The following is a 27,197-nucleotide window of genomic DNA, read 5'->3' on the forward strand; positions in this document are numbered from 1 at the left end:
TATCCGATTTTGAAGAATTCTGGAGTTCAGTTGGGTTCGAGGATTGCAGGTATGTTTTGCCGAAAGCTATAATCTGATTTTGAATTCGTGAGTCGGGTTTGTGTCACTTCTATTTTCGGGTTTTGAAAGCTGCTTCGAGAGGTTCTGAGGTGTGAATTGAAGACTCCAGAGGATTAGAGTCAACTTTGCACATTGTCGTGTATGGTAGTGTTAGGCTCCGTTTATTTCGCGGAAAACGAATGATTTTGAAAATATTTTTCTAAAAATCATCTCTCACAGTGCTTACAAAAATGAATGAAAGAAATATATTTTTATCGTTCACGAAAATTTTTAGACATAAATTGTTATCAATAATGAAAATATTTTCTATCGAGTAATTATTTCAAGAGATACAAGTGATCAATTTTAGGAAAAAAAAAATTTACATCAGTGATTATCCGTGAAACAAACGGAGAGGCATTTGAAAGTAGAATAATCTTATTATTATAATCAGTTTCCAATAGACTCGACCAAGATTGTTAGAAAGTTAAAATTTCTAATGCATAATTATCCGGTTGTGTTACTTCAATGTTTAGCTCTTCTTCTGTTTTCATTTCAATAGATGGGAGTGACTAGTATGACGGTCCAGAGGTTTTGAGTCCCTAATGAATCGAGGACGTGGCCAACATGATCAGGCGACCTTGAAACTTCTAACGGCCTAAGATTTCTTGGATACTCTTGAATATTCTTAGGGGGCGAAAAGTGCCATAAAAGTCCTAAACCTTTTGCATTAGTGCCAATTTAGTCCTAAACCTTTTTTTGGTGCCAATTCAGTCCTAAACCTTTTGCATTTGTGCCAATTTAGTCCTAAACCTTTTTTTGGTGCCAATTCAGTCATAAACCTTTTAAATTGGTGCCAATTCAGTCCTAAACCTTTTGTTTTTGTGCCAATTTAGTCCTTCCGGCCAATTTTGACCGGAATTTACCGACGTGGACTCCTACCGGCCGGCGACCGATCACCGACGCCGACGTGGCGCTAACGTTGACAAATTAAATAATATTTTAATATTTTTTTGAATTTTTATTTTTTTCCTTTTTTTTCTTTTTTTTCCATTTTTTTTTTTGGGTTTCTCCTTCCTCTGGCCGGTCGCCGGTCCGGCGACCGGCCAGAGGCCGGCGAGCTCGACCTCGCCGACCACTGGGGAGGCCGCGGCCTCGCCCAGCCGCCGGCAAGGCCTGACCTCGCCAGATCCGGCGAGGTCGGGCCTCGCCCGACCATGGCGAGGCTTGGCCTCGCCGGGCGAGGCCGCGGCCTCCCCAGTGGTCGGCGAGGTCGAGCTCGCCGGCCTCTGGCCGGTCGCCGGACCGGCGACCGGCCAGAGGAAGGAGAAACCCAAAAGAAAAAGTGAAAAAAAAAAGTGGAAAAAAAAAGAAAAAAAAGGAAAAAATTCAAAATTCAAAAAAAATATTAAAATATAATTTAATTTGTCCACGTCAGCGCCACGTCGGCGCCGGTGACCGGTCACCGGCCGGCAGGCATCCACGTCGGCAAATTCCTATCAAAATTGGTCGGAATGACTAAATTGGCACAAAAACAAAAGGTTTAGGACTGAATTAGCACAAATTTAAAAGGTTTAGGACTGAATTGGCACCAAAAAAAGGTTTAGGACTAAATTGGCACCAATGCAAAAGGTTTAGGACTGAATTGGCACCAAAAAAAGGTTTAGGACTAAATTGGCACTAATGCAAAAGGTTTAGGACTTTTATGGCACTTTTCCCTTCTTAGGGGCAATATGGGAAGAGTACGTAAGAGTATCCTAAATATTCCTAGGGGTGATATGGGAAATACGTACTTATATTGGAGAGGCTTTGTATCAATCTTCACCGTTACATTAGATTTGAGATGTATGGTTGTAATTAAAGGGGTTCTTGTATAAATAATAAGTCTTTCCCCTCATTTGAATATTCAAGTCATTTGAGCAATACAAGTTTTTTTTAATGATGGTCTCTCTCTAAACAACGTTCTCTCTAAAACCTATCATTATCAGTCTATAGCTTTCCATTCCAAATTTGAAACCATTCCGGAATCATTTATAGATTACATGCTGAAGTGAATTGTGCCATGCTTCAATGACCAAAACATTCACTCAAATCTGCAGATGAATGTCAAACTCGTGTTAAACTATCCCAGTTCGAAATTTGTGCAGATTTTGACAAACTATGTGGAACCAAATTTACAAAACTTGAACCGTGAAAAGAAAACGATCAAAATAAAAGAGTAATCAATATACGAAAGACCAACTCTAATACAAAGATGGACACTTCCAAGTCCAACATAAGTATAGTGCTATTGCTAAACAAAAAAAAATGAGAATATTTCCCACTGAATCGACAAAAAGCTAGCTAGGGTTCCTGGCGTGTAGTGAACCTATTTCCAGAATCAATGATTTTCAATTTAGGTTCCGTTTGTTTCGCGAAAAACAACTTTCAGAAAAATATTTTTTGGATTTTCCGGTATTTGGCACAAGGAAAACAAACCAAGGAAAATGTTTTCCGTCAACAGAAAAGAGGTCTTTAGGGGGAAATGATTTCTGTCTTTCAGAAAGCAAAAATCATTTTCCCAGCTCATTTTCTGTCGCCGCACACCTCTCTAACAGTGTAGCTCTATCATGCCCAATTCTAATCCGCAACGACTCTCTCTTCTGCCTCCAGTTCTACGGTTTGCTGTGTTCCTTCACGCGTCTTTAGTGAATTTGATGAGAGCCTGCTTTCCGTCCCTTTTGATGTAGAGAAGCGCTTGTTTTTACTCGGTTTCGCTTAGCGTGTTTCAGAATTGTGTGCAATTGCTACATAGTGATTGAGGATGACGAATGTGAGCTTAAATGTTTTAATCCGTTGTTTTTGGTGTCTTTAATTCGCTACTAGGGCTTGTCGATGGATTATGCAGGTCTATGTTTGTTTAATCGGAGTGCAAAGAAAGAGCTGTCTACAATTTGCTGTGAATATTCATTTTGGTAATTTTTGTGTTCTTCTGCGGTGCTCCTGAGCTGTATTCTCCTCTTTGATTGTCTTCTATGTAGTTAAGAGAATTCTATTTGAACTTGCCATATTTGTGTTTGAGGATTTCCAATCTTAGCTCTTATGATGTTGTGTGAGTCGGCCATAAGTCATGAATAAGCTCACAAGTGTTAAGTGTCTTTTGTTTGAATCTTCAATTGGCTCTGGCTTTCTCAACAGTAGCACAAATTGGGGGTTCATATCATTTTTGGATTGCTTTTGCTTGCTTTGGGTTTTTTTTTTTTTAAATCTTTGTTGTTGCTTTTCCTCTCATTTTTTCTTCACTGCTCTGGCTTGATAGCGAAACGACCCAAGATGGTCTCTTGTGCTTGATTAATTCTGATAATGAACTGATCAAAAGACGAGCGGAGTCTCGAGTTTGGGGCGTGTTCTCTTTTTCAATAATTGGAGGAATTGTTCGTTGGCCTTTATTGACGTGGGGAAAGTTGATGAAGGGGATAAAGATTAGTTGCTGTGTTAGCATGTTGTTAGGACTCTGCAACAAAGCCTAGAGGGGCAGAGTTGTGTATGGGAATGGTATGATCTGATTCGATCCTCTATTTCCGATGCAGGCTCAAAAAAGAAAAATTATTGGATGATCCGATGTTCATGAGCCTGATGCATCTCGGTATGAGAGCACCGGGGATCCGGGCAAGAGCACCAAGATCTTGGGCTCGGCATTGATGGACCCGGGCTCAGCCAGTTGGGGACCCTGGGCTCAGTACCCGTTTCCCTAGCTGCCTGTACCCTAGTTATTGAAGCCTGAATAATGCATATCTATTTTGGGAAAAAAAATGACAAATCTTCCTTACCAAACGATCAAAAATATTTTCCGCGTCTTTTTCATATTTCAACGAAACAACGAAAAATATTATCTTTTTTTTTATCGGAACCAAAAAATACCGTCACTTTCACATTTCCAGAACTATTTTAATTTAGGAGAAACGAACTTTAGAAGTCCCATGACTTTACCAGACCTATTCAATACTTGAGAGTGCAATTCTTCACGCAAAGATCCTTTGACCTCTGAGTTGGATTTATTCCTGGCTTCTACTACTTCCCACACCATGAGAACCAATGGGCGAGAAAATGGGAATCGGTGCGAGAAAAGATAGGCCAAATCGAATGACCTTTTCTCATATGGTTGTTTCTGCAAATGTGCTCAAGATACATTATGTCTCAACTCAGCTATTTGTTCAAATATTTGGGAGACTGGTGTATCATAAAAGCACATTTGGTTTGGATACTTGAGTAGGTAGGGTATCTAGCTAAAAAAGCCTCTCAACTCAGCTATTCAATTGCATGATGTCTTGTGGAAATAGAGGATAATTGCATGATGTCTTGTGGAAATAGAGGATATGTCCACATGCTCAATGAAAATTATCCCATTCTATGCACGGCATAAATTCAATTGACTACACTATCGATTATAAACAATCTCATATTTGAATCACACGTTCGGATATTAGCAAACATCTTACCTATTATATGAGAGCGAGGTATTGATGAACTTAGAATTATCAACCCAAATGGGATTTCTTCTTTATAGAAAAAAAAAAACCAACACGATTATTCATTTACTATTTCTAGGTCGATCCTTTTTAATAACATGAAAGTGAGAAATTTGCCATTTTTTGGGTGGGAGAAATGGTTCTACCTTTTAAACAATTGATGGAGAAAATTTTTTTTTAGTGGAATTGAGAGAGGAATTTCTTAAAATTGAAGTTGAAAAAAAAGAAAAATGACTATTCGAGGATAAAAATTACTTTTGCAGGTCGCAATCCAAAACTTGGGTCTCCATATTTGGTATTGGTGGCATTCGGATTAACAAAAAGAATAAGAAATGCCTTTACAAAGGATATTAATTCAGTCATGCATCCTACACAAATCGATGACATTTATTTAACTTACCCACACAGAAGGAAAAGTATGAAATTATATAACTATAATGATTCACGTCACTCACCTCACTATTAATACATTTTGGTATGATATGCTGGCCAGAAAGTAGCAAAAACAAATGAAAAAAAATGCTCTAAAAGAATGTAATTTCTGAATACCATAAAAGTGGAAAACGATAGATAATTTTGCTCATCCTGTGATGTTAGATAAATTGGTTGACCAAAGGGAAAAACCACTATAAATGAGAGGGCCTTGGCTGCAAAACAAGAAAAGGGAGACGACGTTGACGTTGTCAAGGCGTCAAAATCATAAGCTTTCTAACACCTCGAGTATCATTTTGATCGGAATTTCTTTTAGGGAGATGTTAAAACTTTTACCTCGGCAGTCTATTCGGCCCATTTCTCGAATATTCGTGAAGAAATTTTATCAAAAAATTGGTTCGTACTTTTGAAAACTTCGAGTCGCAAATTTTCAGGTGGGCCAACCCACAATTTCCACATGGTAGTCGCAGGTGCATCCCTCCCTTGTGCCAACACCCCAAGCGCACGCCTACACTTTGTTGTTGTAGGTGCAACGGTTACCATTTTAGTATATAGATATGTTCACTGAAAATCCTAAAACTGGTCACGAAAGTGCATTTGAATCCTAAAAATTACAAAAAGTGCAATCAACTTGTTAAATTAATTCAATTGAGTCCTACAGTTAACACCGTTTAACTTACTAACGAAAAACGATGACGTGACTTATTTTAATATTTTCTCTCTCCTACGTGACGATGATGTGGCTAAATTATGAAACAGAAGACTAAAACAACGTCGTTTTGATCCAAATTTGATTTTAATACTAATTTTATTTAAATTAAATTTAAAAAAAAAAGGAGGAGGAAGAGGAGAAGTCAGGTGGAGAGGGCTACAAGCCATCGCTGCCACCGCCCCACCATCTCGGGCCCAAGCCAGGGGCTCGGCGACCCACGCCTACCATCCCCCACCCTCGCCGGCCCCTCCCGGCGATGGTGAGGCGGCGGCAGTGAGGGCTTGCAACCCTCCCCACCTAACTTCTCCTCCTCCTCCTTTTTTTTAATTTTAAATATTTAGATTTTTTAATTTAATTTAAATAAAATTAGTATAATAATAGTAACAATACTAATAATAATAATAATAATAAACCACGTCATTGCCACGTAGGATAGAAAAAATAATAATAATAAAGCTATATAAATATTTTCCGTTAACCAAATTGGATGGGATTAACTTTAGGATTCGATTAAACCAATTTGACAAATTTTAATATTATATTGCACTTTTTTGCAAGTTTTAGTACTTAAATGCAATTTCATGACAAGTTTTAGGATTTTTAGGGAACATATCCCTTAGTATATTTATGCAAGTGTGCATATGACATGTCTCAGTGATCACTAAAGGATGACTGACGAGTCATGAATTTCAGTTGACCTTTAAAAAGAAGACAAGTCAAGTAATTATTTTTTAAAAAGTATGTATTTCAAATTTACTTAACCCGTGATTAGCATGTTTTATCTTAATCCCTGCAATGGAAATAAGTAACTTCCTTCAATGCTAAATTGAGGTTGGTCAAAATTGAAAAAGGATGAGATAACTTCCTTCGATCTTTATGAGTTTTTACTGGGATTGTTTTTTGTCACGCCTTCACTTCGGGGGTTATTGTTGCGATGTTCTAGACTCGTCGCCGTCCCGTTTCTTTTATCTCGTTAACATGCACATGTGGAAAACGTGTACAAACAAACTCCCAAACAACACAACAAACAAGCAGCTAAGAAAACACCATACAGAACACAAAACACACTACTTCCATATTACCTCAGTACATTTACAAGCCCCTTTTTTTTCTATGGGCACTTTTTGTTTACATTATTTTCCTATAAAAAAACGTAGGCTAGGGGATTCATATCTCCTCTAGCAAGGCTGCAACTCCAAAGTCGGTATACCATGACGAAGAGGAGGTGAGATGTCCATACCTATAAGTCTGAAAGACAACGGAGTGAGTCGGAGACTCAGTAAGTAAAATCATTAATCTTGAGTTAGGAGAACGTCTCGTCGTTGAACCCAGCGTGCGAACATCACTCGCACCCCTGCATCGATAGCAGATCAATAGCAATACTATTGTTGTATCTCGACTATATGCATGTGATCAATTCCAGCTTATCGTCAAGGCACAATTTACCTTCAGCTTATCAATAAACGTAACAACGACACATATCAACATGCATAAAAGGTTCACTAACTGTCTTAACAGGCCGGGCATTCGAAATCCATTGAGCATCCCATACTCTCATGGGCTTCTAGCCTTAGGCTGATCATCCGGAATTCACCGGGTATCCCATACTCTCAGGAGCTTCCAGCTTCAAGCTGGGCATCCAGAATCTACCAGGCAACGTCTCCAAAATCCATTGGCAACGGCTATTTCCTTTATATGACCACACAACAAACATTCATGCAAGCCGGATTCTTATCTTTGTTTCTTAGCAAATGCAAACAAAGCCCGAAGGCGTGCTAATACAGGTGTGTATGTGTGTCATGGCCTATAATGTCAAAGCTAAACTGATGAACCGAGCGCGACACGTGACTCGTGGCTTGGGCTGACACGCATTGGCGTCGGTCTGAAGTCGAGCAAAGCTTGAATCGACACGCCTCAATGCAGATTCAATGCCAAGCGAGGCCCGAACCATCACGCCTCAACGCCGATTCCCACAACCGAGCGAGACTCACTTGTGACCCGGGGCGTGTTCAACCTCATGAATACAAGACATGAGCAAACCAAACAAAAACATTCCTCATCATACACACGACAAAGTACAGGTGAGCATACGTCCAAATTCAACAACGCAGCATATCGACCTAACTAACGATTAGTAATTTCACTTACAAATTTGACGGAGTGGTGGCAAATGGCCGAGTGGTGGCCGAACGGTGAAGGCGAACGGCAAGCAAAGTCGAGAAGGAGAGAGGACGCAAGAGGAAAGGAGAAGAATAAGTGAGCCAAAGGTGGTGAGAATGAAGGGGGTGGTGCCCTATTGATAGGCATTTTCCTCATTAAATGCCCTAACAAGTGGTCCAACGAGCTTTCTTGGAGTGACTTGGCTATCTTGGTTATGTGGCGCCCTAAGGTCCTAGGAAATGATTAAGGATCCTTGGTGTATTTTTCTTATTGGTCCACTTGGCTAATGAGTCACCATTTAATGATGACTTAGCCTAACTTGTTCTCCAAGCCAAATCTTATTGCCATCATTACCATATCTTACATTGCCACTTAAGTGGACAACTCACACCTTTATTAAATGCTCAAGATATGATTATGATGGGGTTTGGATTTTGTCATGTGTTTCTTGCCTAGCTTGCTCTCCAAGCCATATCTCATGGTAATAATTATCAAATCTCTTCTTAGCCACCTAAGAGGATGATTCACGCCTTGCATTTAATGACTAATATTCTAGAGCCTTCTATTATGTCCAATTTCAAGAATATGGCAAGTATGAGAATTAGACCAATGGAAGCGCTAACTTGATCGGGTATGAGTTTCTCATGTCCATCCACGATTGACCGTACCTACCAAACTGAGGTTTGTAGCCGAGTCACCATCGGATGTGACGGGTCATGGCCAAACTTGTTTAGGTTGGCTAAGTCGGTGGCCTATGGCGTGGGTTCCGTGGCCAGCACTGGCCGGGTGCAGGGTCAGGCTGGCCGGGCACATGGCTCGCGCTTATCCTGGCTCGCAGCCTATCCGCAGTGTCCATAAACTGGTCGGGCACATGGCCGGCGCCTGTGTTGGCTTGTGGCCTTACAGCAGGGTCTAAGTCGAGGCACATAGCCGGCTCATGGCCTAACACAAAAGCTTGGCTCACAACTTGGCACATGGCTTAATCGGCAGGGTCGTCGAGCCAATCTGTGATCGATCCATGACCGGTCCGTGATCCATCCAAGTGGCCCATGACCAGTTCATGACCTGTTCATGGCCAAGCATACTTAGTCCATGGCCGACTTTCAGTTATCATATAGTTGTGTGGGATCGATCGTTCCATGACCAACACGGTCACACGGGTTGATCCATGGCCATCCGCGGCCAGTACATGACCGTGTGGAATCACTCGCGATCAAAATAGGACCGCGCATGATTGTCCATCGATCTGCGATGGTACGTGACCATCCCATGACCAAACCCTCATGGTCGAGCAACTGATCCATGGTCAAATAGCTTGGGTCACTTGCGTGGTCATTAGATTGGTTCACTGCCAATCCCTCGATCAATTCAGGGCCGATCCTTTAATCAAACCATGGCTAATCCCTTGGTTGCCCTTCCGATCGGATTGATCGGTCCATGACCGATCCTTGGATTGGTCCATGGCCGATTTCCCTCACAATTGGCACACCAGTTCCATAGCCATTCCTCATGGCCAGAATCGTGGATGTTACATTTTAAGTCATATCACATGTAGCAATTAAAGATAATAGTCTAAAGAAAACTGGGAAGGGATTAATATCACCAAAAACTCCAAATTTATACACATGTGACAAATTTACCCTCCGGCAGTTTCCGTTAAATTTTACAGTCAAATTGCTAAGTTAGATGACACATGGCAGTTGACGGGTGTACCAGTTTAGGATTTTACCCTCTGTTTATCACAGGTTTTCTAATTTGTGATTTTTCGTGGCAATTTAACAAAGGGTAAATATATCACAAGTGTACCAATTTGGGATTTTTTGTAATAAAAAAATTAGTTCTGGGTAAATTTGTCACAGGTGTATCAGTTTAGAATCAACCATTTTATTTAGTAGGAGGAACTTATACATCCCTTGTAAACCCATGAAGTCTTGGTCGGAGAGTTCAAAGGTCATTGCTACTTGCGATAATGCCTTGGAAGGAAATTTTGATAGAAAACTCAAGCAAATATGTCGTTGAGGATAGAGTCCTCCCCCTTTTTGTTTATGGTATTGACACTAGTCCCATACTGAGTGTAGACACCTAATGTTTTTCTAGGGTTTGATTAAAATATAATCAAAAAGTCAATCTTGTCAAAATATTGATCAAAGGGTACAATTGGATCATGCTTGGTGAGAGCTTTCCTTCGGTACCTAATTTGATTAAATTGAACTTCGGATCACCAGATATCTCATCTTTTAACTATAGTCGTTCAATCCCAAAGGTGTCAAGAAATTTACGATAAACACAGATCAAGTTGTGAGACAACAAAGATTTGATCGTATTTCCAATACCTCGAGAATCACTTCAATCGAAGTTTTCTCGAAAGGAAATATTGGAACTTCCACCTCGACCATCTATTCGGCCCACTTACCGAATTTCGTTGATCGCTACATTTTATTAGATTTATTTTAGAAAAGTTTGGGTCGCTAGCTTTCCCCAAGCACGAAATCGGGTAGATCATATGCTGAATAAGCAGCAACGAGCAGTTGAAATTAAGTTAGAAAGCTAACTTTTACTTAAAAAAAGGAAAACAATGGCTTCCCGCCGGGCCTATTAGGATTTTGTGCGAAAACATGTATAGGTAATGCTAATTCAAAAAATCACAGCGGAAGCAAAAACCCATTTCGTGTATCACCAAGGCATTATTTGTGCATTTAATAAGAAGCACTTAGAAACGAAGAGGCGGGCTAATCGCATTACCTCTGTACCTTGCCCAAAGCAAGTTGGTTCTGACGTTCCTTAGTTCCAGCAAATTTGGTTCTTATGTTCTTCGGTTCCAGCCAATTTGGTTATGATGTTCTTTAGTTTCAACCCCACAAACGTCAAACCTTTAGTTCAAATACACCACAAATCACACGTCAAACGGTAAAGAGAAAATCGAGTGGGTTCACCACACTAATTATGCTAGCAATTGTTCTTATGTATAAAGAATTTGATTGATCTCAATTATCACTCTATATCAATCTTAGGCTCCGTTCGTTTGGCGGAAAATATTCTTCCGGAAAATATTTTCCGGGTTTTCCGGTGTTCGGGGGGCGGAAAACGTTTTCCGTGGGAAAATATTTTCTTTCCCCCCCTCACAAAATAGCCTAAGTCTGCGGAAAATGACTTCCGCTTCTTCAAAAGCGGAAATCATTTTCCGGAGCTTCTTCTTCTTCTTCTTCACTAAGGTCGCCGGCCGCCGCCAGTTCGCTGGCCGCCGCCGTCGCCGGCCGCCGCCGCCGCCGCCGCCGCCGCGGCTGCCGCCGCCGCCGGTCGCCCACCGCCGGCCGCCGAACGCAGCCGCCGGCGAAAAATATTTTCCGAAACTTTTTCATATTGGTCACCGAACACCGGAAAATTATGTTTCGGGAAAACATTTTCCAGGAAAATGACTTCCAGGAAAATATTTTCCAAAAGGAGAATATTTTCCGCCAAACGAACGGAGCCTTAGATCCACTTTATTTAAATCAATTCGGTTATTAACTCCGAAACCGTTTCTAAACATTAATTCGGCCGCTGAGTCTAAACCTGTTTCAAATCTGAATCTAGACGTTGAATCTAAAACCGTTTCAGGCCATTAATCTGGGCATTAACACTCAAACCGTTACAGAGCATTAATCTGGCAATTAACTCTATAACCGTTATAGAATATTATTATGGGCATTAACTTTGTAACCATTACATAGCATCAATTCGGTCGTTAGGTCTAAAATCGTTTTAGAACATTAATTTAGCCGTTGATTCTGAAACCATTTCAAATCATTAAACTCCCCATTTATTCTTAAACCGTTTCATATCATTAATTTGGTCATTGATTTTGAAATCGTTTCAAAGTAATAATCTAACCATTTATTCTGAAACCGTTGCAGAACATTAATTCAATCGTTGATTCTGAACCTGTTTCAAAACCTTAATCTGGTTGTTGATCTAGAACCCGTTTTAGAACCTTAATCTTCAGCTCGACTCAATCTGATTGCCGCATTTGCAAATATATTTGCAATATGTCTCTTCGTTTCAAACATCATTCTAAATTAATTATGGTGTGTGACATCCCTAGGTTCATCATTGAGCTAGCAGTAGGACTTGTACTAATACATTAGTACAACCAAGAGAACTGATTGTCCCAATCAATCTCTAGGTCCTACATATCATGAGTGACATATAGCAATATGTCATGGCTACTCAGACAGTGTGAATATTTTAAGAACATAATGAACCTATCAACTTTGGCTACCATGTCATTCAATCCTTCTATCTTACTATGTCCCGATCGAACAAAGGTCATGGAAATATTTGTCAAGCCATAATTCGATCTAATGCGTGCATGGGCAAGTGATTCCGAAAATGGGATTTTCTGGGTGAAGTGTATGGATAGGTATGTGTTTGCGGGATAGTTGTCAATAGATAAAATGGATGCAAATGATAGAATACGATCTCTACCAAGGTATGAAGGACATGCCACTAACCAAGGATGAAGATTGGGATCGACGAAGTTCACCATCAAGACTTAAAGGACAATCCATCTACCAAGGATATAGGACTTCGGGATAGAGAAGCTCATCACCATGACCTAAAGGGAAACCACCAGCCAAAGATAAAGCGCTTCTTGGCTCACCATCGAGGAGTAATCCACTCTCCAAGGATAAAGATGTCTAAATAGGAGTTATCCACTTTCCAAAGATATTCACTCACACAAAAGAAAATCTCATGTATTTTCATTCATCAAAGTCTTCTCTTACAATAGAGAACTCTCCTCCTTCTATAAAGGGACTAAGACATAACCAAACATTAAAGAGACACAAGAACTAGAAAGCATTTTAAATACCTAGGAATTTAGGACTTTGACTCTTGAAATTCAAATAATTATCAAGACTCCTAGGAACTATAAAGTGCAATAAAGACATAGAGACTTGAAATTATGACTCTTCAACCTTGCAATTTATCTTCAAAAATTCGTCCACCTTATTTGAGCTGAGGATAACCATCTTATTTAGTCATCAAATGTTATAAGAAATTGCTTGGAACAACCTCCCATCGATATGTTGTTGATCCACGTCGAAATCAGCAACTAATCTTGGTGAAATGATACTAAATATCTGAACGGGTAAAGAAGAATCAACAACTCCTTTAATCGGTAACATGGTCAATAGTCTCCTCATTGACAACTTCATTCTTTGACCCATCAAAGCAAGTTATAACCAAAGTCAGCTTTGGCTCGGATGATCATTGATAGTGTTGGGCTCATCGATGGAATCAAGTTGGAACTTAAGGAATGTTTCATAAAATCATATGCTCCCGCATCATGATCATATGCACAAACCTAACTGACATATATTTCAACGAGACATAAACTATTCATTCTTGTTTACAACCCTGGCCGAGGATTTCAATACAATGTCACAATTAGATCGCATAGGACTTCATTATTGTTTCTTGTATAAAACAAGAAAACAGATTACATATTGCGCACGCATGTACCTTCGTATATGAACAAATTATGACCATCAAGTACAAAGGCAGTTTGATGAAGCGTCAATTTGTGCACTTGTGAACCATAGCCATCCAACATAGAAGTCAGCATTGTGCCTCAGGTCTAAGGATACATGAACGATTAGTCATTGACTCCACTAAAAGCTTCCATGCTGCTAATCGTTATGTGCATGTTATGTTCAGTGAACTTATCCGATACAAGCTCATTTGTCTTAGCTCAGGTATCACAATAACCAATGACTTGTGACTCATCATTCCCTTATGTATCCAATACAAGATTGACAACACACCGATTTCAACAGGATCATTAATATCCTCTCAATGATTTATCGAGCAAGAACTATTTAAAGACTCAGTCTAACTGTAAACATGTCACACATATTCTTAACACCTTAAAAATAGGTTCAGTTGCAACTGATTTTATGAACTCATTCATATAAATGGGACAATAAATGAAGATGTCTTTGTCATTATAGAAATAATACAATTAAAATCCCTAACATGTAACTATTACATAATTGCTTTAGGGCATGTAGCAAATAGGGCCAACCCACAACTATGTCACCATTGTTGCAGGTCATCCCCCTGGTGTTCCCGCCCTAGGGGCAGGCGGGCGCTATGTTGTTTTACGTGCACGATGGCAAAGCAAGGTTGGTAATCGTATTGGATATTGACAGGATCGAAACTTAAGTTCCGTCCCATTGCCGCTATATATGAAGACGAAATTTGTATTTTCGTCGTCATAGCAAGCGAAGCCGACAAAATTTTGGTGATGAACGTAGGTTTTAGTGACGAAATTTTAGGATCTATGGCAACGAAATTCTCCGTCCTCGCAGACTAGTTTTTATTTAGTGTTTTTGTTGGTAATTAGAATTTGCGCACGTCTAACAAATGATGATGCTACTGTATTGAATTAAAGGAATAGAGTAGTAATCTAATGATATCAAGGAATAGATACGATGCTTTTGTCGGTTCTAACTAGTTGATGTTTGTTTTAACTAATAAGTGAAAGGTATCGTACGAAATAAAATAAACAAAAAGTATAACTAGTTCTTAGACATGAGAACCGTTATACACTCGAAAATGATGTTAAATAGATATTTATTATTTGGCCTATTTGAACATAATTTTTTCGCCAATAAACATTTGAATGAGCTAAGAGCAAGTTTAATGAATTTATCGCCCATAAAAGTACTATAAAATAAAAGGATCCAAAACTTAATAATAATGAACTATTTAAAGGAACGACTGAGGACATGTTTAAAAACATTTCTATTTCTATGTTTTTCTGTTCTTTTATCCCTCGAAACAGAAAAAAAAAATTTGTTTGTGTACGTTAGCTAATTTTTCTATTTTCCGGAATAGATCAGTGGTCAGAGAATAGATTTGGAATAAAAGTAAGAAGTAAAAAAAAATCTAATTGTTTGTTCCCAAGAACAAAAAAAAAAAACAATGCCATTTTAGAGAAACGAGTTCAGCGTAACCTAAACCTTAAATCCAAAAACTCTAAGCTCTACACTTCAACCCTTACACCCGACACCCTAAACCCTTAGTAAAAATTAATATGATTCTTTTTTATATACTTTTTTTGCATCAAAACATTTTTTGCTTAAATTCACACCGAAACTACGACAAAAGGGAAATCATCCTTATAGAAGAGACTTTCCAAAGAAAAAAAAATTGTACATTGGACAATGAAATGATCTTTACTATTTACATGTTTCAAAATACATCACGACTCACACATTTGGAGCATGCACGTAAAAACACAACTGTACTAGCAATGGAAATTGTATCAAAATTTCCAAAATGTGCGATATCTAAATTTTAACTATTTAAAATAATTACATTACTTGTTATAGTGTGAGTAATATGTAATTATCCAACATGTTACTAACTATTATTGTACAGTTCATAATAATACATTACTGATGATTATGATAACAAAATGGTGGTGTTAGTCTATAAATAATTTCGCCATTCAATATTAGTTTATTGAACTTTTATGTGTTTGAATATTAAATAGAAGGACATGCATAACATTATATTTATATCGACAACCAAAAAAGATTAACACAATAGCTAATTACGGATATATAAATGGGTTAATACCACGAAAAATCTCAAATTTATACACCTTTGAGAAATTTACCTCAAACTGATCTTTTGACCGCTAAAAAACTCAATTGGCACACTTGTGACAAATTAACTGCAAACTAATTTCTTGACCACCAAAAATCTCAAATTGGTACTTTTGTGACAAATTTACCCTTCATTAGTTTCCGTTTAATTGGATTAATACCACGAAAAATCGCAAACTGGTACACTTGTGACAAACGGAAGGTAAAATCCCCAACTAGTTCACCCGTCAACTATGACGTATCATCTAACTCGGCAATTTAACGGTAAGATTTTAAAGAAAACTAACAGAGGGTAAATTTGTCATGAGTATATCAGTTTGGGTTTTTTGTGGTATTAACCCTATATAAAATGCTATAATATTGATATTCAATTAAGTGATTAATAAATACTAATTATTAATTTTAGCAAAATTACAATTAATTGATTATAAGTCTATATAATATTAGATTTTACGATTAAATTCATAGACTATGATTACAACAACTTTTAGTAAGTGGTAATTTGTATAAAATTATGATTAAGCTTAACTTTCGACCTCATGAAGAATAACAAGATAAAAATAAAATGCCATGTCATTGTTTGTCTTGGGGCCACGAAAATGAAAGTACCTAAATATCTGCAATCAAAGAGAGAGAAAGTAGCTTTGAGTCTTTGACTAGTCTTTGACTACCACTACAGTCCTTTTCGTTAATTGGCAAAAGAACAATTGATAAAACCCTCGATCCTGCCTTTATTTGATTGGCCTAATACCCTACAAAAATTCTCAACTTTAGCTACGACCCAATTCTATCCTAAACTTTTTTTCGTCTCCTAAAAAATCGTCAAAAAAATCACTAACTTTTACTTGAATCCCAAATCTACCCCGCTAACACTGCGTCCAAAATCACTCTTAATGATGTGGCATTTTCACATTATTGCTCCAGTTGTTCCCCAAATTTCATATTCAATAAGGTGTCTCTTAGAGATGAATTTTCACATTAAACCAAACGAGTCTTCTTGGATTTGAAATTTAGGTAAAAACTAGAGCAATTAGGGTTGACCTTCTTCAATTGCTTTTACTTTTAAGAGAGTCTTCCTTCCATCATGCTTAGGAATTTTCGATTTTGCTCTCGGTTTTTAATTTCTCATGCTTGGAAGTCTTCCATCTCTTTGTAGTTGGAGAGCTCGCGCTCAGGACGCTCAAACAACTCAGGCTCGAGAGTTTCCATCTCTTAGTTGTCGAGAGAAATTTTGGACGGAGAGTTAACAAGAGTAGATTTGAAAATCAAGGAAAAGTTAGTAGTTTTTTATGAGATGAAAAAAATATTAGGGTAGATTAGGGCTAAACCTAAAATTGGGAATTTTTTATGAGACAAAAAAAAATTAAGGCAGAATAGAGACTGGATCTAAAGTTAAAGGTTTTTTTATGGTATTAGACATTATTTGATTTGGGAAATTGGCTAATCCCATTAAAAAGATCCTAGGCTTTTTTCCGTGAAGCCCGATACTCCAAATGTTTTTTCGACTAGCCAATATCCCAAATTTGTATTAGTGATCCAAATATGCATTCATTTAAGTTCCGTCAATAATGACTATTAAGAACATTGCCAGGTAAAGGAATCTAACCTAACAATGGATGCACGTTGCCATGTTGATCCGATGTAGCTACACACGCCACCATATCAAAGTTTTCAGCAGCCGTATGGATGAAAGTCTAATGAAATGAAATTTTTTTTTTATTGGAGTAAGATCGAAGCTATTAGTGAGACGGGATATTAATATCCACAAAAATAAAAATATATATATATTTAGAATTTTCTATGACATTATCCTTTACCAAAAAAGATCTTCTCCCACCAAAAATAAAATCCAAAAAACGAAAAGAAAAGAAAAGAAAAAGCCCTACACAAATAAACCATCCAAATCCCAATCAAAAGTCAAAAAAACCTCCCCCTCCTTTCCTCCCTCCACTCCACCCGCCCCAACCGCCCGCCACAAATATGCCCGCACACACAAAGAGGAGAAGCACAGAAAACAACAGAGGTTCCCTTCCTCCTCGTCCCGCCATGAACGGAGCTCGCCTCGGCCGGGAGCGCCCGCGTTAGCGCGCCGCCCGGAGAGCCCTCAGGGGGTTTGCAGGCCCGGGGGTCGCTCCGGTGCCGGCGCCGGCGACGGGGCCGCGGACCGGCGAGGGCGTCGGCGCCGGCCCTCTATAGCCCCAAAGCCCGTCGCCTCATTCGCTCGCGATTCGTTCCTCTCGCGGTTTCATCTGAACTCAGGCCCGAACGCCACCAACGCTGCCAAATTCCCACTTCGTTAAAGCGTCCGATTTTATCCGATCTTGAAGGATTCTGGAGTTCACTGAGGTGCGAGGATTGCAGGTAGGTTTTTGCCAAGAGCTGTAATCGGATTTTGAGTTTGAGAGTCGTGTTTATGTGGCTTGTTCTTTTTTTGGGGCTTGAAGGCTGTTTAGAGTAATTTTTTGGATGTCTGAATTGAAGATGTCCGGAGGAACAGCGCCGACTGTTTCATCGGAAATGCGGATTCATTTCGTTTGTTTTGCTTTGCGCATTGTCTGCAACGGTGTCTGATTTGCTGTTACTGGCAATTACGGGTGGTCGATGTGATGTTAGAGGTGAGAATTTTAATCTTGCCGCTATCCTGTTGCGCAGCTGGGCACCAGTGATCTAGTTCCATGAGACAGTGTGTCCCTGCGAATGTGAAAGTCGGAATTACTGAGAGTTGCTTGATGGGGTTTGGTTTTGGGTCTTTATCTGTTAAAGCTGGTTTGCTTTGTGCAGACCCTCAATTCCTTTAGTATCTCTAATGTCGACCTTTATGCCATAAGTTGACGTACTTATCAGTTGAAACTTCAAATTTGTTTGAGTTCAGTTCTTCTACTTCAGTTTGTGCCGAACCAAATTGTTTTGACCACTGCATTTGTCTTAAATTTCCAGGTCTCCTCCATGTTGAAAATGATGACTGAGAGTATCAAACCTGCAGAAGCTGACCTGGTTAATTCTAGCAACAGAAAGATATTCGTGCAGGAAAACTCAAAGTTGCCCAACAAGGCTGTCACTTTTTCGATGAATATGACCGAGCAACAAGAGAATCCGTTACAAGCAGATTTGATGGCACAAAGGTCGCGTTTCAGAAACCTAAAGTTGGAAGAGGGGACAAGGAACAATCCCTTTGAAGTGAGCATCGTGGAGAGAAGCAAGACGAAACCGTGGAGCTTGTGCATGAAAACACCCCAAGCGGTGTCAAATAGCTCTACGGCTTATGATCTGCTCGGCAATGGCCTCGCTGATCTTAGTCAAGCCAGTCTCCTGCCAAATATTGGTTTGGCAGGTGAAAACTGTGTACTGGGAAATGGTAATAAGTTTTGTGAATATTCCGTGCATGAAGCAAAGTTGTCTGCTGAAATGAAGCCAAAGCTACTTGAGCAGCTCTCGGGCAAGGGTGAAGCAATGATGGAATATTCCTTTAGAAGACAGCATCATGGAATATTCCATTTTTCCCCGGCACGGCCACGTTTTCTCCATCGAAGGAAACTTCTAATTCTTGATATAAATGGGCTTCTTGCAGATATAGTTTCTCCTCCTCCCAAGGACTATAAAGCAGACATAAATATTGCTAGACGGGCAGGTGAATTGCTAACTTTGTTTATCGAGTTTATCGGTTTATCTTGTCTTTTATGTTCACTGGCTGAGATTATATTCATGCTGCTTCTTCTTTAGTTTTCAAGAGACCCTTCTGCGTTGATTTTCTGAAGTTCTGCTTTGAAAGATTTGATGTGGGCATATGGTCATCAAGAAACAAGTATTACTAGTTCAATTCAATTTCTCTCTCTCTCTCTCTCTCTCTCTCTCTCTCTCTCTCTCTCTCTCTCTCTCTCTCTCTCTCTCTCTCTCTCTCTCTCTCTCTCTCTCTCTCTCTCTCTCTCTCTCTCTCTCTCTCTCTCTCTCTCTCTCTCTCTCTCTCTCTCTCTCTCTCTCTCTCTCTCGCATTGGTAGTTCTGGGTTTACATGCTGAGTTGGTTGTTCATCTCTGCAGGAAGAATGTGGAAAGAGTGGTTAATTATCTTCTGGGAGATATGAAGCATAAGCTGCTTTTTTGTTGGGTAGGCATTGTTTTGCTTTTAATGGGCACATTTAGTTCTTAGACAGTGGTCCTGCTTGCTGGTTTTCGGATGAGTTATAGTTTTCATATTCCGCATGGTGGTACTGATCACAATTTCATCTGTAAAATTTGGTGTGCATTGAATTCTCCTCTTGACTTGAAACATTGTCTTCTGAAATCTTATTCACCGAGATACTTAATCTGATGGTTGTGACCATTTGGCTGCTCCTGTTTTCGGCTGTTCCTGCCAACTTCCATAACTAAGTTGAGCAGGATGACAACCCTGGTACCTTAAAGATACTGCAGTTTTGCCTTAAATTTACCTGGATAAAGACCAGGTGCACCTAGTGTGTGACTGTGGTCATTCTTTAATCAATGGGGAATTGTATGGGCCTCTAATTTAAGCACAATCTGTCTGGTGCACCTAGTCCCACGTACACTTAACAAGGCTTCAATTGTCCACTTCAGGTAATTTGGAAGAAAGTTATGGCCTTCTGTTTGCTCCAGTGGTCCTGCCCAATTTCTGCATGTCCCAATCATAATGTGATGTACATAGTTGTGTTTTGCTTTTGACACGCACTGATATTTACACACTAATGACAACATTATATGCTAGTTGTGTTTTTATTTCTCCTTTGCCCTGTCGCTTATTTTTGTGTCCAATGTGATCTCACATAGATAGCATTAGATTTAAGAACTGGTGAGAAAGAGTGCTTCATCAATGTGAAGACTAATTTCAGCCAACAGCAATCCTAATTGCATATACAAACTTCAGGTAGCTTTCTATATGAATAAGGTGCAAATTTGAAGGCATTTTTTTTATGCTGATGTCCTTATTTTTAATGGTAATTCTTATTTGAGAGAAATGGTGCGCGGTTCAAAGACTTTTTTTGATGCTGATGTCCTTGTTTTTGGTTTTTATCTTTGTTTGACACTAACCATGCAGAATTGGAACTTAATTAACTGATGCTGCGTAATGATCTGGTAGGATCTCTCACATTGCACTGCTACAAGGTTTAGAACACTAGAAAACAAGCATAAGGCCTTGGTTTTTAAGGAAGTCAGGAGACTATGGGAGAAACATGAGTCTAGCCTTCCATGGGAAAAGGGAGAGTACGATGAATCAAATACGCTGTTATTAGATGATTCCCCTTATAAGGCCTTGCTCAACCCTGTGAGTTGTCCCCTTTTCTTGATCCTTGTGTTCGTCTGCTCGCATGGTCTTGGACTTTGATTTGTACTAATGAAAATTAACTTGCAGCCCAACACTGCAGTCTTTCCCAACTCTTACAAGTTTCAGAATGAGAGTGATGTTTCCTTAGGTATGATGCTCGATAGTTTATTTTTCAGAAAAATGGTGCTTATGTTGGGGCGTTTGAGTAGTTACAGCAATGTAAATAATGTTTATGTTGGTCCTTGTAATATTTGAATAGGCCGTGTCATCTTTTTTCCAGACCCTCAATCTCGTTTTGCTCTTGCTTTTGGCCAAAACAATAATGGTGGCTGGACCTATCTTACTTTTCACATGGTTGCATGAATATCCTGTCATTCCATGTCTTGTTGAAAAGTAAATTTAGTTTTGGGTTGTCCTTGCAGACTTCTTTTTTAATAGAATAGCTAATATTGGCACAATGTGAGTTGAGACATTAGTGACATTTGTGTCAGGTAATGGAGGCGACCTTCGTGTTTATCTGGAAGAGCTAGCTGCAGCCAATGATATACGGCAGTATGTGGCACAACATCCATTTGGTCAAACAGCAATTTCTGAAGAAAGTAAATCTTGGCGTTTCTACCTCAAAGTCGTGAATACAGTAACGCCACCAGATCACCCATACTTCTCAGCTCAGGCTCGTCCATGACTCTTTGTTTTGATCAGCTGTGATGCAGATGGTTGGGAATCCGTGTCCCGTCATCCAAGTTCTTTGAGACAACTTCTTACATGCCAAATCATCGAGTCTCGTTTATGCTTCGTGCATGAATTGTGCCGATGTGGTCGCTCTGAAGTAAAGTGCTCAGGTGGTCTTCTAATTTCAATTTTCTTTTTTGTTCATGCCGTAACTATAGACTCGTTGATCGAAGAATATGGTGAGAAGAGTACCTGCTTTGGAAGTTACAGTTAACTTGATTTGCAACATAGATTGATTTATTCTCGTTGACTGCACGGAGCTCTAATCATTGAAGAATGAAGCAATTACAGAAAAGAGTCTTTTTTGTTTTTTGTTTTCTTAGTTTTTCGGTAGTGAGAGTAGCCATTTTGATTGGTTTGGCAGGATCAACAGCATGTCGACGCCTTATGAACATTCACATTTGGTTGTATATTCTGGCTGCTGGTAATTTTTCTTACACTTGAATACTTCTCTAAATGGAAGTTCTCACTTTGAGTTTGGAATGCCTCCCTGATAAAGTCGTGTTTTTCATGACTGACCGAACAGAATTTGTGGAATAAGTCTGATTTATTAGGAAATCCAAAACAGAGGATCTTGAATAGCATTTGAAATTCAGAGGAATTACGTCGGGGGTCCATTGAACAATTGGATATATGCCTGGCCCGTTCACGGAAAATGGAAACGGAAACGGAGCTGTTTTCGAGCGGATCCGAAGAATTCAGACCCCCAGCGCCTTAACTGGCGTTTTCCACCAGAGATGTCAATTTTACACAGCTGTATTCGCACTATTCTTTCCCTGCAGTCGGGCATGTGCAGTACTGTTGTCCAAGGAACCGTTGGCCATTCTCGTTAGTTCAGGTTCAGTCCCGGCTTTCGTGGCGAACGACGTTTTTGTTTTGACCTAATTCCAGTTTTGTGCAGTTCCGCAACTCTTACCGACGATCATTCCACTTGCAACTCTCGCCCCAAGCGTGAAAAGAAATGGGCGGAACGCACAAATGGCCATTACACCAAATTGAGTGAATGGTCAATCCATGGTTCAAACCATAGAATGGACACTACAGTCTTCCATCAAATGTCACAAAAATACTCACACCAGTTTGGTAGTCTATGCGAGCGTATCCCCTTTTTCCTTTTAATGTTATTATACAATAACCTATCTACGAGACAACTTTGACATATCAACATTATTTCTTGCCATTCTAATTTTTTCAACGGGGGAAAGATTGCTCCTAATTTTTCTTCCACACCACTTCTTAGTAAAAACTACAAATTGGAAAGTCAAGGATAATTTCAAACTATTTCCTCTTGCCGTTCCATCCCAACCGCATTTCATCTGATGTTATCGAAAGCACCAGAGGCATCATCAAATTCTTCATGAAGATTTCCATCCAAGTAACCCAGAAACAGTACCACCAGAAGCAATCTGACAAAATCTGAGATTAACCAATACAATTGCTTGCTCTAAAATGGAAATTTATCATCATTCAACAAAACCATGGAACTATAGCAGGCAGGAAAAAAAATTCAAAGACTGCAACAAACATAGATAAAGCAACATCTAAAGCATTATTCCTGTGCCATAATAAGTAGATTTATCAGCAGTAAACCATCCATCTGAAAGCAAGAATTTTTATTTGGAAAGAATCATTGGCTGACAACAGCTAATTGCTCAACTGGTATCATATAGCTCATGTACTTGTTATACAATCTACCTTTTAGCACGTCACCATAATCAGTATCAGTCAATATGTCACACAGAAATTCACTAGCATTAACTAAAATGCAAAACAAAGCTCTCCTGCTAGATTCTCAGAAATGTTGAAAGTCTAACCGAACAAACTCAATGTACAACTAAGCTGGATCATGTGCACTTTCCACAGAATCCTCTGCAACTTTCTCAGAACTTTTTTTCTTGTCATCATCAGAGTAACTTTTCCCATGCCGAGGGGAACCCCAAATAAGACCCTCGTTCTCAAAGCTCGAGTTTGGGTTTGCATTGAAGGACCTTTTGCCGGTCCTAATCTTGAACTGCACAGGTGGTCTTTGGCTCGGAAAAACCTTTTTCTGACCCTCATCGGAATCATTCAACCCGCCTTTCATCGATTCAATGCCTGGGACAAATGCTTCCAGTGCAGATATTTTACCATATATTACCTGCTTTTGTCCTACATGATCGCCAACCGCTGCTTGACTGGAGAGCTTAGCAGGAAGAACAGCCGGAGATACTTCTTTCTCACCAAAATTCAGAGGTGCAGCGAGATATGGATTAGTTACTGCTGCTTCTTTCAGCTTAGCAGCATTCCTCTCATCAACTGGGGGAGGACCTTCTAATCCGTTGATAGAATGCAACAGCTGCACACTCAATGAAGACTGCTGGTCAGGCTTTTGATCGCCTTTTCCATGTTCAACATCTACAAGTTGAGGATCCTTAGCACCGTTCTCCTGCATTGGCAACTGAACATGGTCTTGGGTATCAGGAAATGGAGGCAACCAAGATGGAATATGTTCATGAGGAGGCTCCACTCCAGCTTGCAAGAAACTTGGAGTCTGCTTTCTATCTCTAATGATAGGTAACTGAGGAAGAGCATAGGCAAATGGTAACTCATCAGAATCACCCACATACTGCAATAGTTCACGTACTACACCTGACTGCACTAGGCAGTGATCTATATCCGAAGCACCCACAAAACCAAAACCCAAACTTAAATCTTCTAGTCCTTGGATAACATCAAAAACACTAATCTCTGTTCTACCTGCCAAATTAGCATACAAGAGCACTGTCTTTCCTACATCATGTATGTATCTAACTGCTACATCAGAGAATGTCTCGAGCGCCGACTGCTGAAAAGCCTGAAACCCTTCAGTTTCACACACTTGCGCAACAGCAATCTTTGCAATGGCCCGTGCAAAATTGTCGACACCGGATTTTCTGTGACCGCTTGATATTTCATGTTCCCTTCTGTTCTCCCGACCCCCATCACTCATATTCAATACCTCATATCACTTCAACGAAAGCAGTAATAACCCATTATCCGCATTGTTCGTTAGCAATGCAATTATTAACCTGCTCGAACGATAACAAAATCAGGAACAAACTTCGGAATTCCATTTCCTTAAAAACCCATATTCAGACAAAGCAAGAAAATCAACTATTTCAATTAGCTGGCGGTTCAACCGCAATTCTGTCAAAACCCTCAAGAAAAAAACGCGAGAACTTCGACGAGAAAGATTTATAAGTAAAAAACAGGCCTTCATTTACACGCATAATCTCCACAGATCTCCTTTCTTTCTTCTCTCTCTATTTCTTCCGCAACTGACTGAAGTCAAACTAAGCTCAATCCTTGAGGGTTCCCCACGGACCAAGACCTCAATCTACGCACACCAGCAACAACACAAGGCAAGCTCAAACCGTGCGCCGATCTTTACCATGAAGCAAAGCAGGAATCAACGGGACCAACAACGGAACCAACACAAACCCTAATGCCCCCGCGCTCCCAGAACGCGAAATCCCAAAAGCGAGCCCGAAGGAGCTCGAGAAAGAAGCAAGTCAACCAGTGCACCAGTGCTCACCTCCGAACTTCTTCAGAGCCCTGCAATTCGCATCCCCGCAAGCTGTTCACGGATCGAGCTCCACCACCCACCAGCAGAAACGGGGTAATAGGGCCTGGAATTTGACTCAGGGAGGCTTCGCGAGACGGATACATGCGCAGAAGAAGCTCGCGAGCTCTGTGCTGTAATGGAGGTTCAAGAAACCTGCTCGGTAAAACCACGGAATCCGGGAAGAAGTCTTGCCGAGCCCGGAGAGAGGGAGACAGCAATTCGTGCTAGGCCTTTATTACAGTGTTGGAACGAAATGACGAGAGGGGGATTGTTTTCCTAGTTCTTGTTCTTTTTTTTTTTTTCTCGTTAACGAGAGACAACGGTCTAAACTCGAGGGCCTTCATGGAAAATATCTTTTTTTAGGGAAAATTCAAAGTAAGGGCTTAAAGCACTATCGTTTTCTCAATGAGGACTTAAAGTAGATCCTGTTTCAAGTAAGGTCTTAAAATTGCCATATCAGTCTCAAAGAATGGCTTGACCTCGCCTGTCATGTCCCGAACCTTACGAGTTCGCAACATCCCATCTTCTCGATCTTTCGAATGCGACATCCCAAGACTTGTCGCTGACCCGATATAACTAACTTACGAGTAACACATGCGGAAGCAAACTCGAACACTCCATTCAACAATCAAATAAACGAGATAGCAAAAGAAACACCATATAAACAAACATCGAAGCCATTATATAACATACTATCAACCCTAAGAAGATACCATTTACAAGCCTGACTAAATGCCACTTCCTATAAAACTACTCGCATACACAAAAAGGAATCGGTAGTCGGGTCGACTTAGCTCCTCTAACAACAAGGACGGTCCAAAAAGGATGGGGTATCCAAACCCATCATCAATCCCCATTGTACCCCGGAGGCGTTCCCGGATCAGACTCTAAATAATTTGGGTCAGAATCTAAACTCTCGGGTCCAGTGTCAGGATCATTGACAACTTCGTCGGGAGGATCTATCTCCATGGGATCCCACTCAGCAACTCCCAAACCGCCATCATGGGGAAAATCAAAACCTCGAAGAGGATCGAACAAAACGTCCCCCTCTCAATAAAATCAAGCCAAAAAGGTATGTGGCTTCCACAACGCCAAACCTTCATCTACCCAAGCCATCGACGCATGCCTAATATAAACCTTATCCTCTCCTACTGGGTACTCCGTTAACATATGATCCATATCTATAGGTACCCCAAAACGTTAAGGAGGATCATTCATAGTCGGGGGTCTGAAATGGTTAATAACAACAACAATGAGATAAAACTCAATTAGTAAACTCCCTAAGCCTCTCTTAGGGTAACACGTATCTCCAGACAATCCTAAACATGCAATTCCAATATCCAACATGCTATGAACAACCACAAGCACCCTTACCTCGCTTTGGCACATACAATACAATTCATGGCATAAATGTGTGTAATACAATTAACAATCCAAGCATATTCAACATCGATTTCAGGCACATAGCATTTCCCAATGCATAACACATGCGTAATTGTCCAGATTATTAACGACCTATTGGGCCACACCGAACCCCCGCCGATCTTCCGGTTTAGCCGGGCGTCGTCCCGCTACTTCGGACACGGCAACATCTGGGATCGAACACCACCGGACAAGCGGGGTAACAGATGGCATTCCATTAAGAAGTATTGATTCGGCCTCCACCACGACACGGCATTGTCTAGAACCCCCACCTAGGCGGCATCCGAACTTTCGCCGGGTATCGTCTAGAACCCCCGCCTAGATGGAACTATCATGACCATGCACACACATCATTCACTCAATGCCAATTCTTATCTTTGCGATTAGCCAAAGTGGAGTGTTTATGACGTGCAAATTTCTACGAACGAACGTGTCATGAATCGCACCCGTTACAATATCAAACATCATTAACTAATCACAATTAGTCATTGAATCACATAATTAGCCATGATTAACCACACAATCTACTATCAAGATACATGATTAACATCTAACCATATGATTTACCATCAAATAACCATGATCAGCCATCAATCACCATGATCAATCACAACTAAGCAAGATCAACCAATCCAAGCCACATAATTAACTATTAGCACATGACCAACCAATCCAAGC

The 27,197-nt window shown here is 40.0% G+C and overlaps 2 protein-coding genes across 5 annotated transcripts; one reads left to right on the plus strand and one right to left on the minus strand.

Moving 5' to 3' along the window:
* LOC115674019 (uncharacterized) lies at positions 1 to 21,997 on the plus strand. Of its 4 annotated transcripts, XM_056319943.1 has the most exons (8): positions 17,453 to 17,867; positions 17,988 to 18,121; positions 18,444 to 19,134; positions 19,227 to 19,308; positions 19,543 to 19,609; positions 20,597 to 20,782; positions 20,870 to 20,930; positions 21,274 to 21,997. In XM_056319943.1, the coding sequence occupies exons 2-8, from the start codon at positions 18,113 to 18,115 to the stop codon at positions 21,465 to 21,467; spliced, it is 1,290 nt and encodes a 429-aa protein (XP_056175918.1). In that variant the 5' UTR covers positions 17,453 to 17,867; positions 17,988 to 18,112; the 3' UTR covers positions 21,468 to 21,997. The 4 variants fall into 4 exon arrangements, with proteins under 4 accessions (XP_030452184.1, XP_056175919.1, XP_056175918.1 ...); XM_030596324.2 differs by lacking the exons at positions 17,453 to 17,867; positions 17,988 to 18,121 and adding an exon at positions 1 to 49; XM_056319944.1 differs by lacking the exon at positions 20,870 to 20,930 and having other exon boundaries at positions 17,452 to 17,867; positions 21,274 to 21,318.
* Positions 21,998 to 23,112: 1,115 nt separating this feature from the next.
* On the minus strand, positions 23,113 to 25,359 carry LOC115674020 (transcription initiation factor TFIID subunit 8-like). Its single transcript, XM_030596326.2, has 2 exons — positions 25,068 to 25,359; positions 23,113 to 24,561 (listed from the first exon to the last, which is right to left on the minus strand). The coding sequence occupies exon 2, from the start codon at positions 24,480 to 24,482 to the stop codon at positions 23,349 to 23,351; it is 1,134 nt and encodes a 377-aa protein (XP_030452186.1). The 5' UTR covers positions 24,483 to 24,561; positions 25,068 to 25,359; the 3' UTR covers positions 23,113 to 23,348.
* Between the last annotated feature and the right edge of the window lie 1,838 nt (positions 25,360 to 27,197).

This window comes from Syzygium oleosum, unplaced genomic scaffold, assembly GCF_021117445.2.
Source record: "Syzygium oleosum isolate NSW1041296 unplaced genomic scaffold, Sole_v2.1 Sole_v2.19, whole genome shotgun sequence".
Classification (NCBI taxonomy): domain Eukaryota; kingdom Viridiplantae; phylum Streptophyta; class Magnoliopsida; order Myrtales; family Myrtaceae; genus Syzygium; species Syzygium oleosum.

Coding starts and splice junctions, on each gene's coding strand:
- LOC115674019 (XM_056319943.1), top strand. Junction 19,135..19,226: donor AAATATTGCTAGACGGGCAG/GTGAATTGCTAA, acceptor CTTCTTCTTTAG/TTTTCAAGAGACCCTTCTGC. Junction 20,931..21,273: donor TGAGAGTGATGTTTCCTTAG/GTATGATGCTCG, acceptor CATTTGTGTCAG/GTAATGGAGGCGACCTTCGT.
- LOC115674020 (XM_030596326.2), bottom strand. CDS start 24,482: ATGAGTGATGGGGGTCGGGAGAACAGAAGGGAACATGAAATATCAAGC.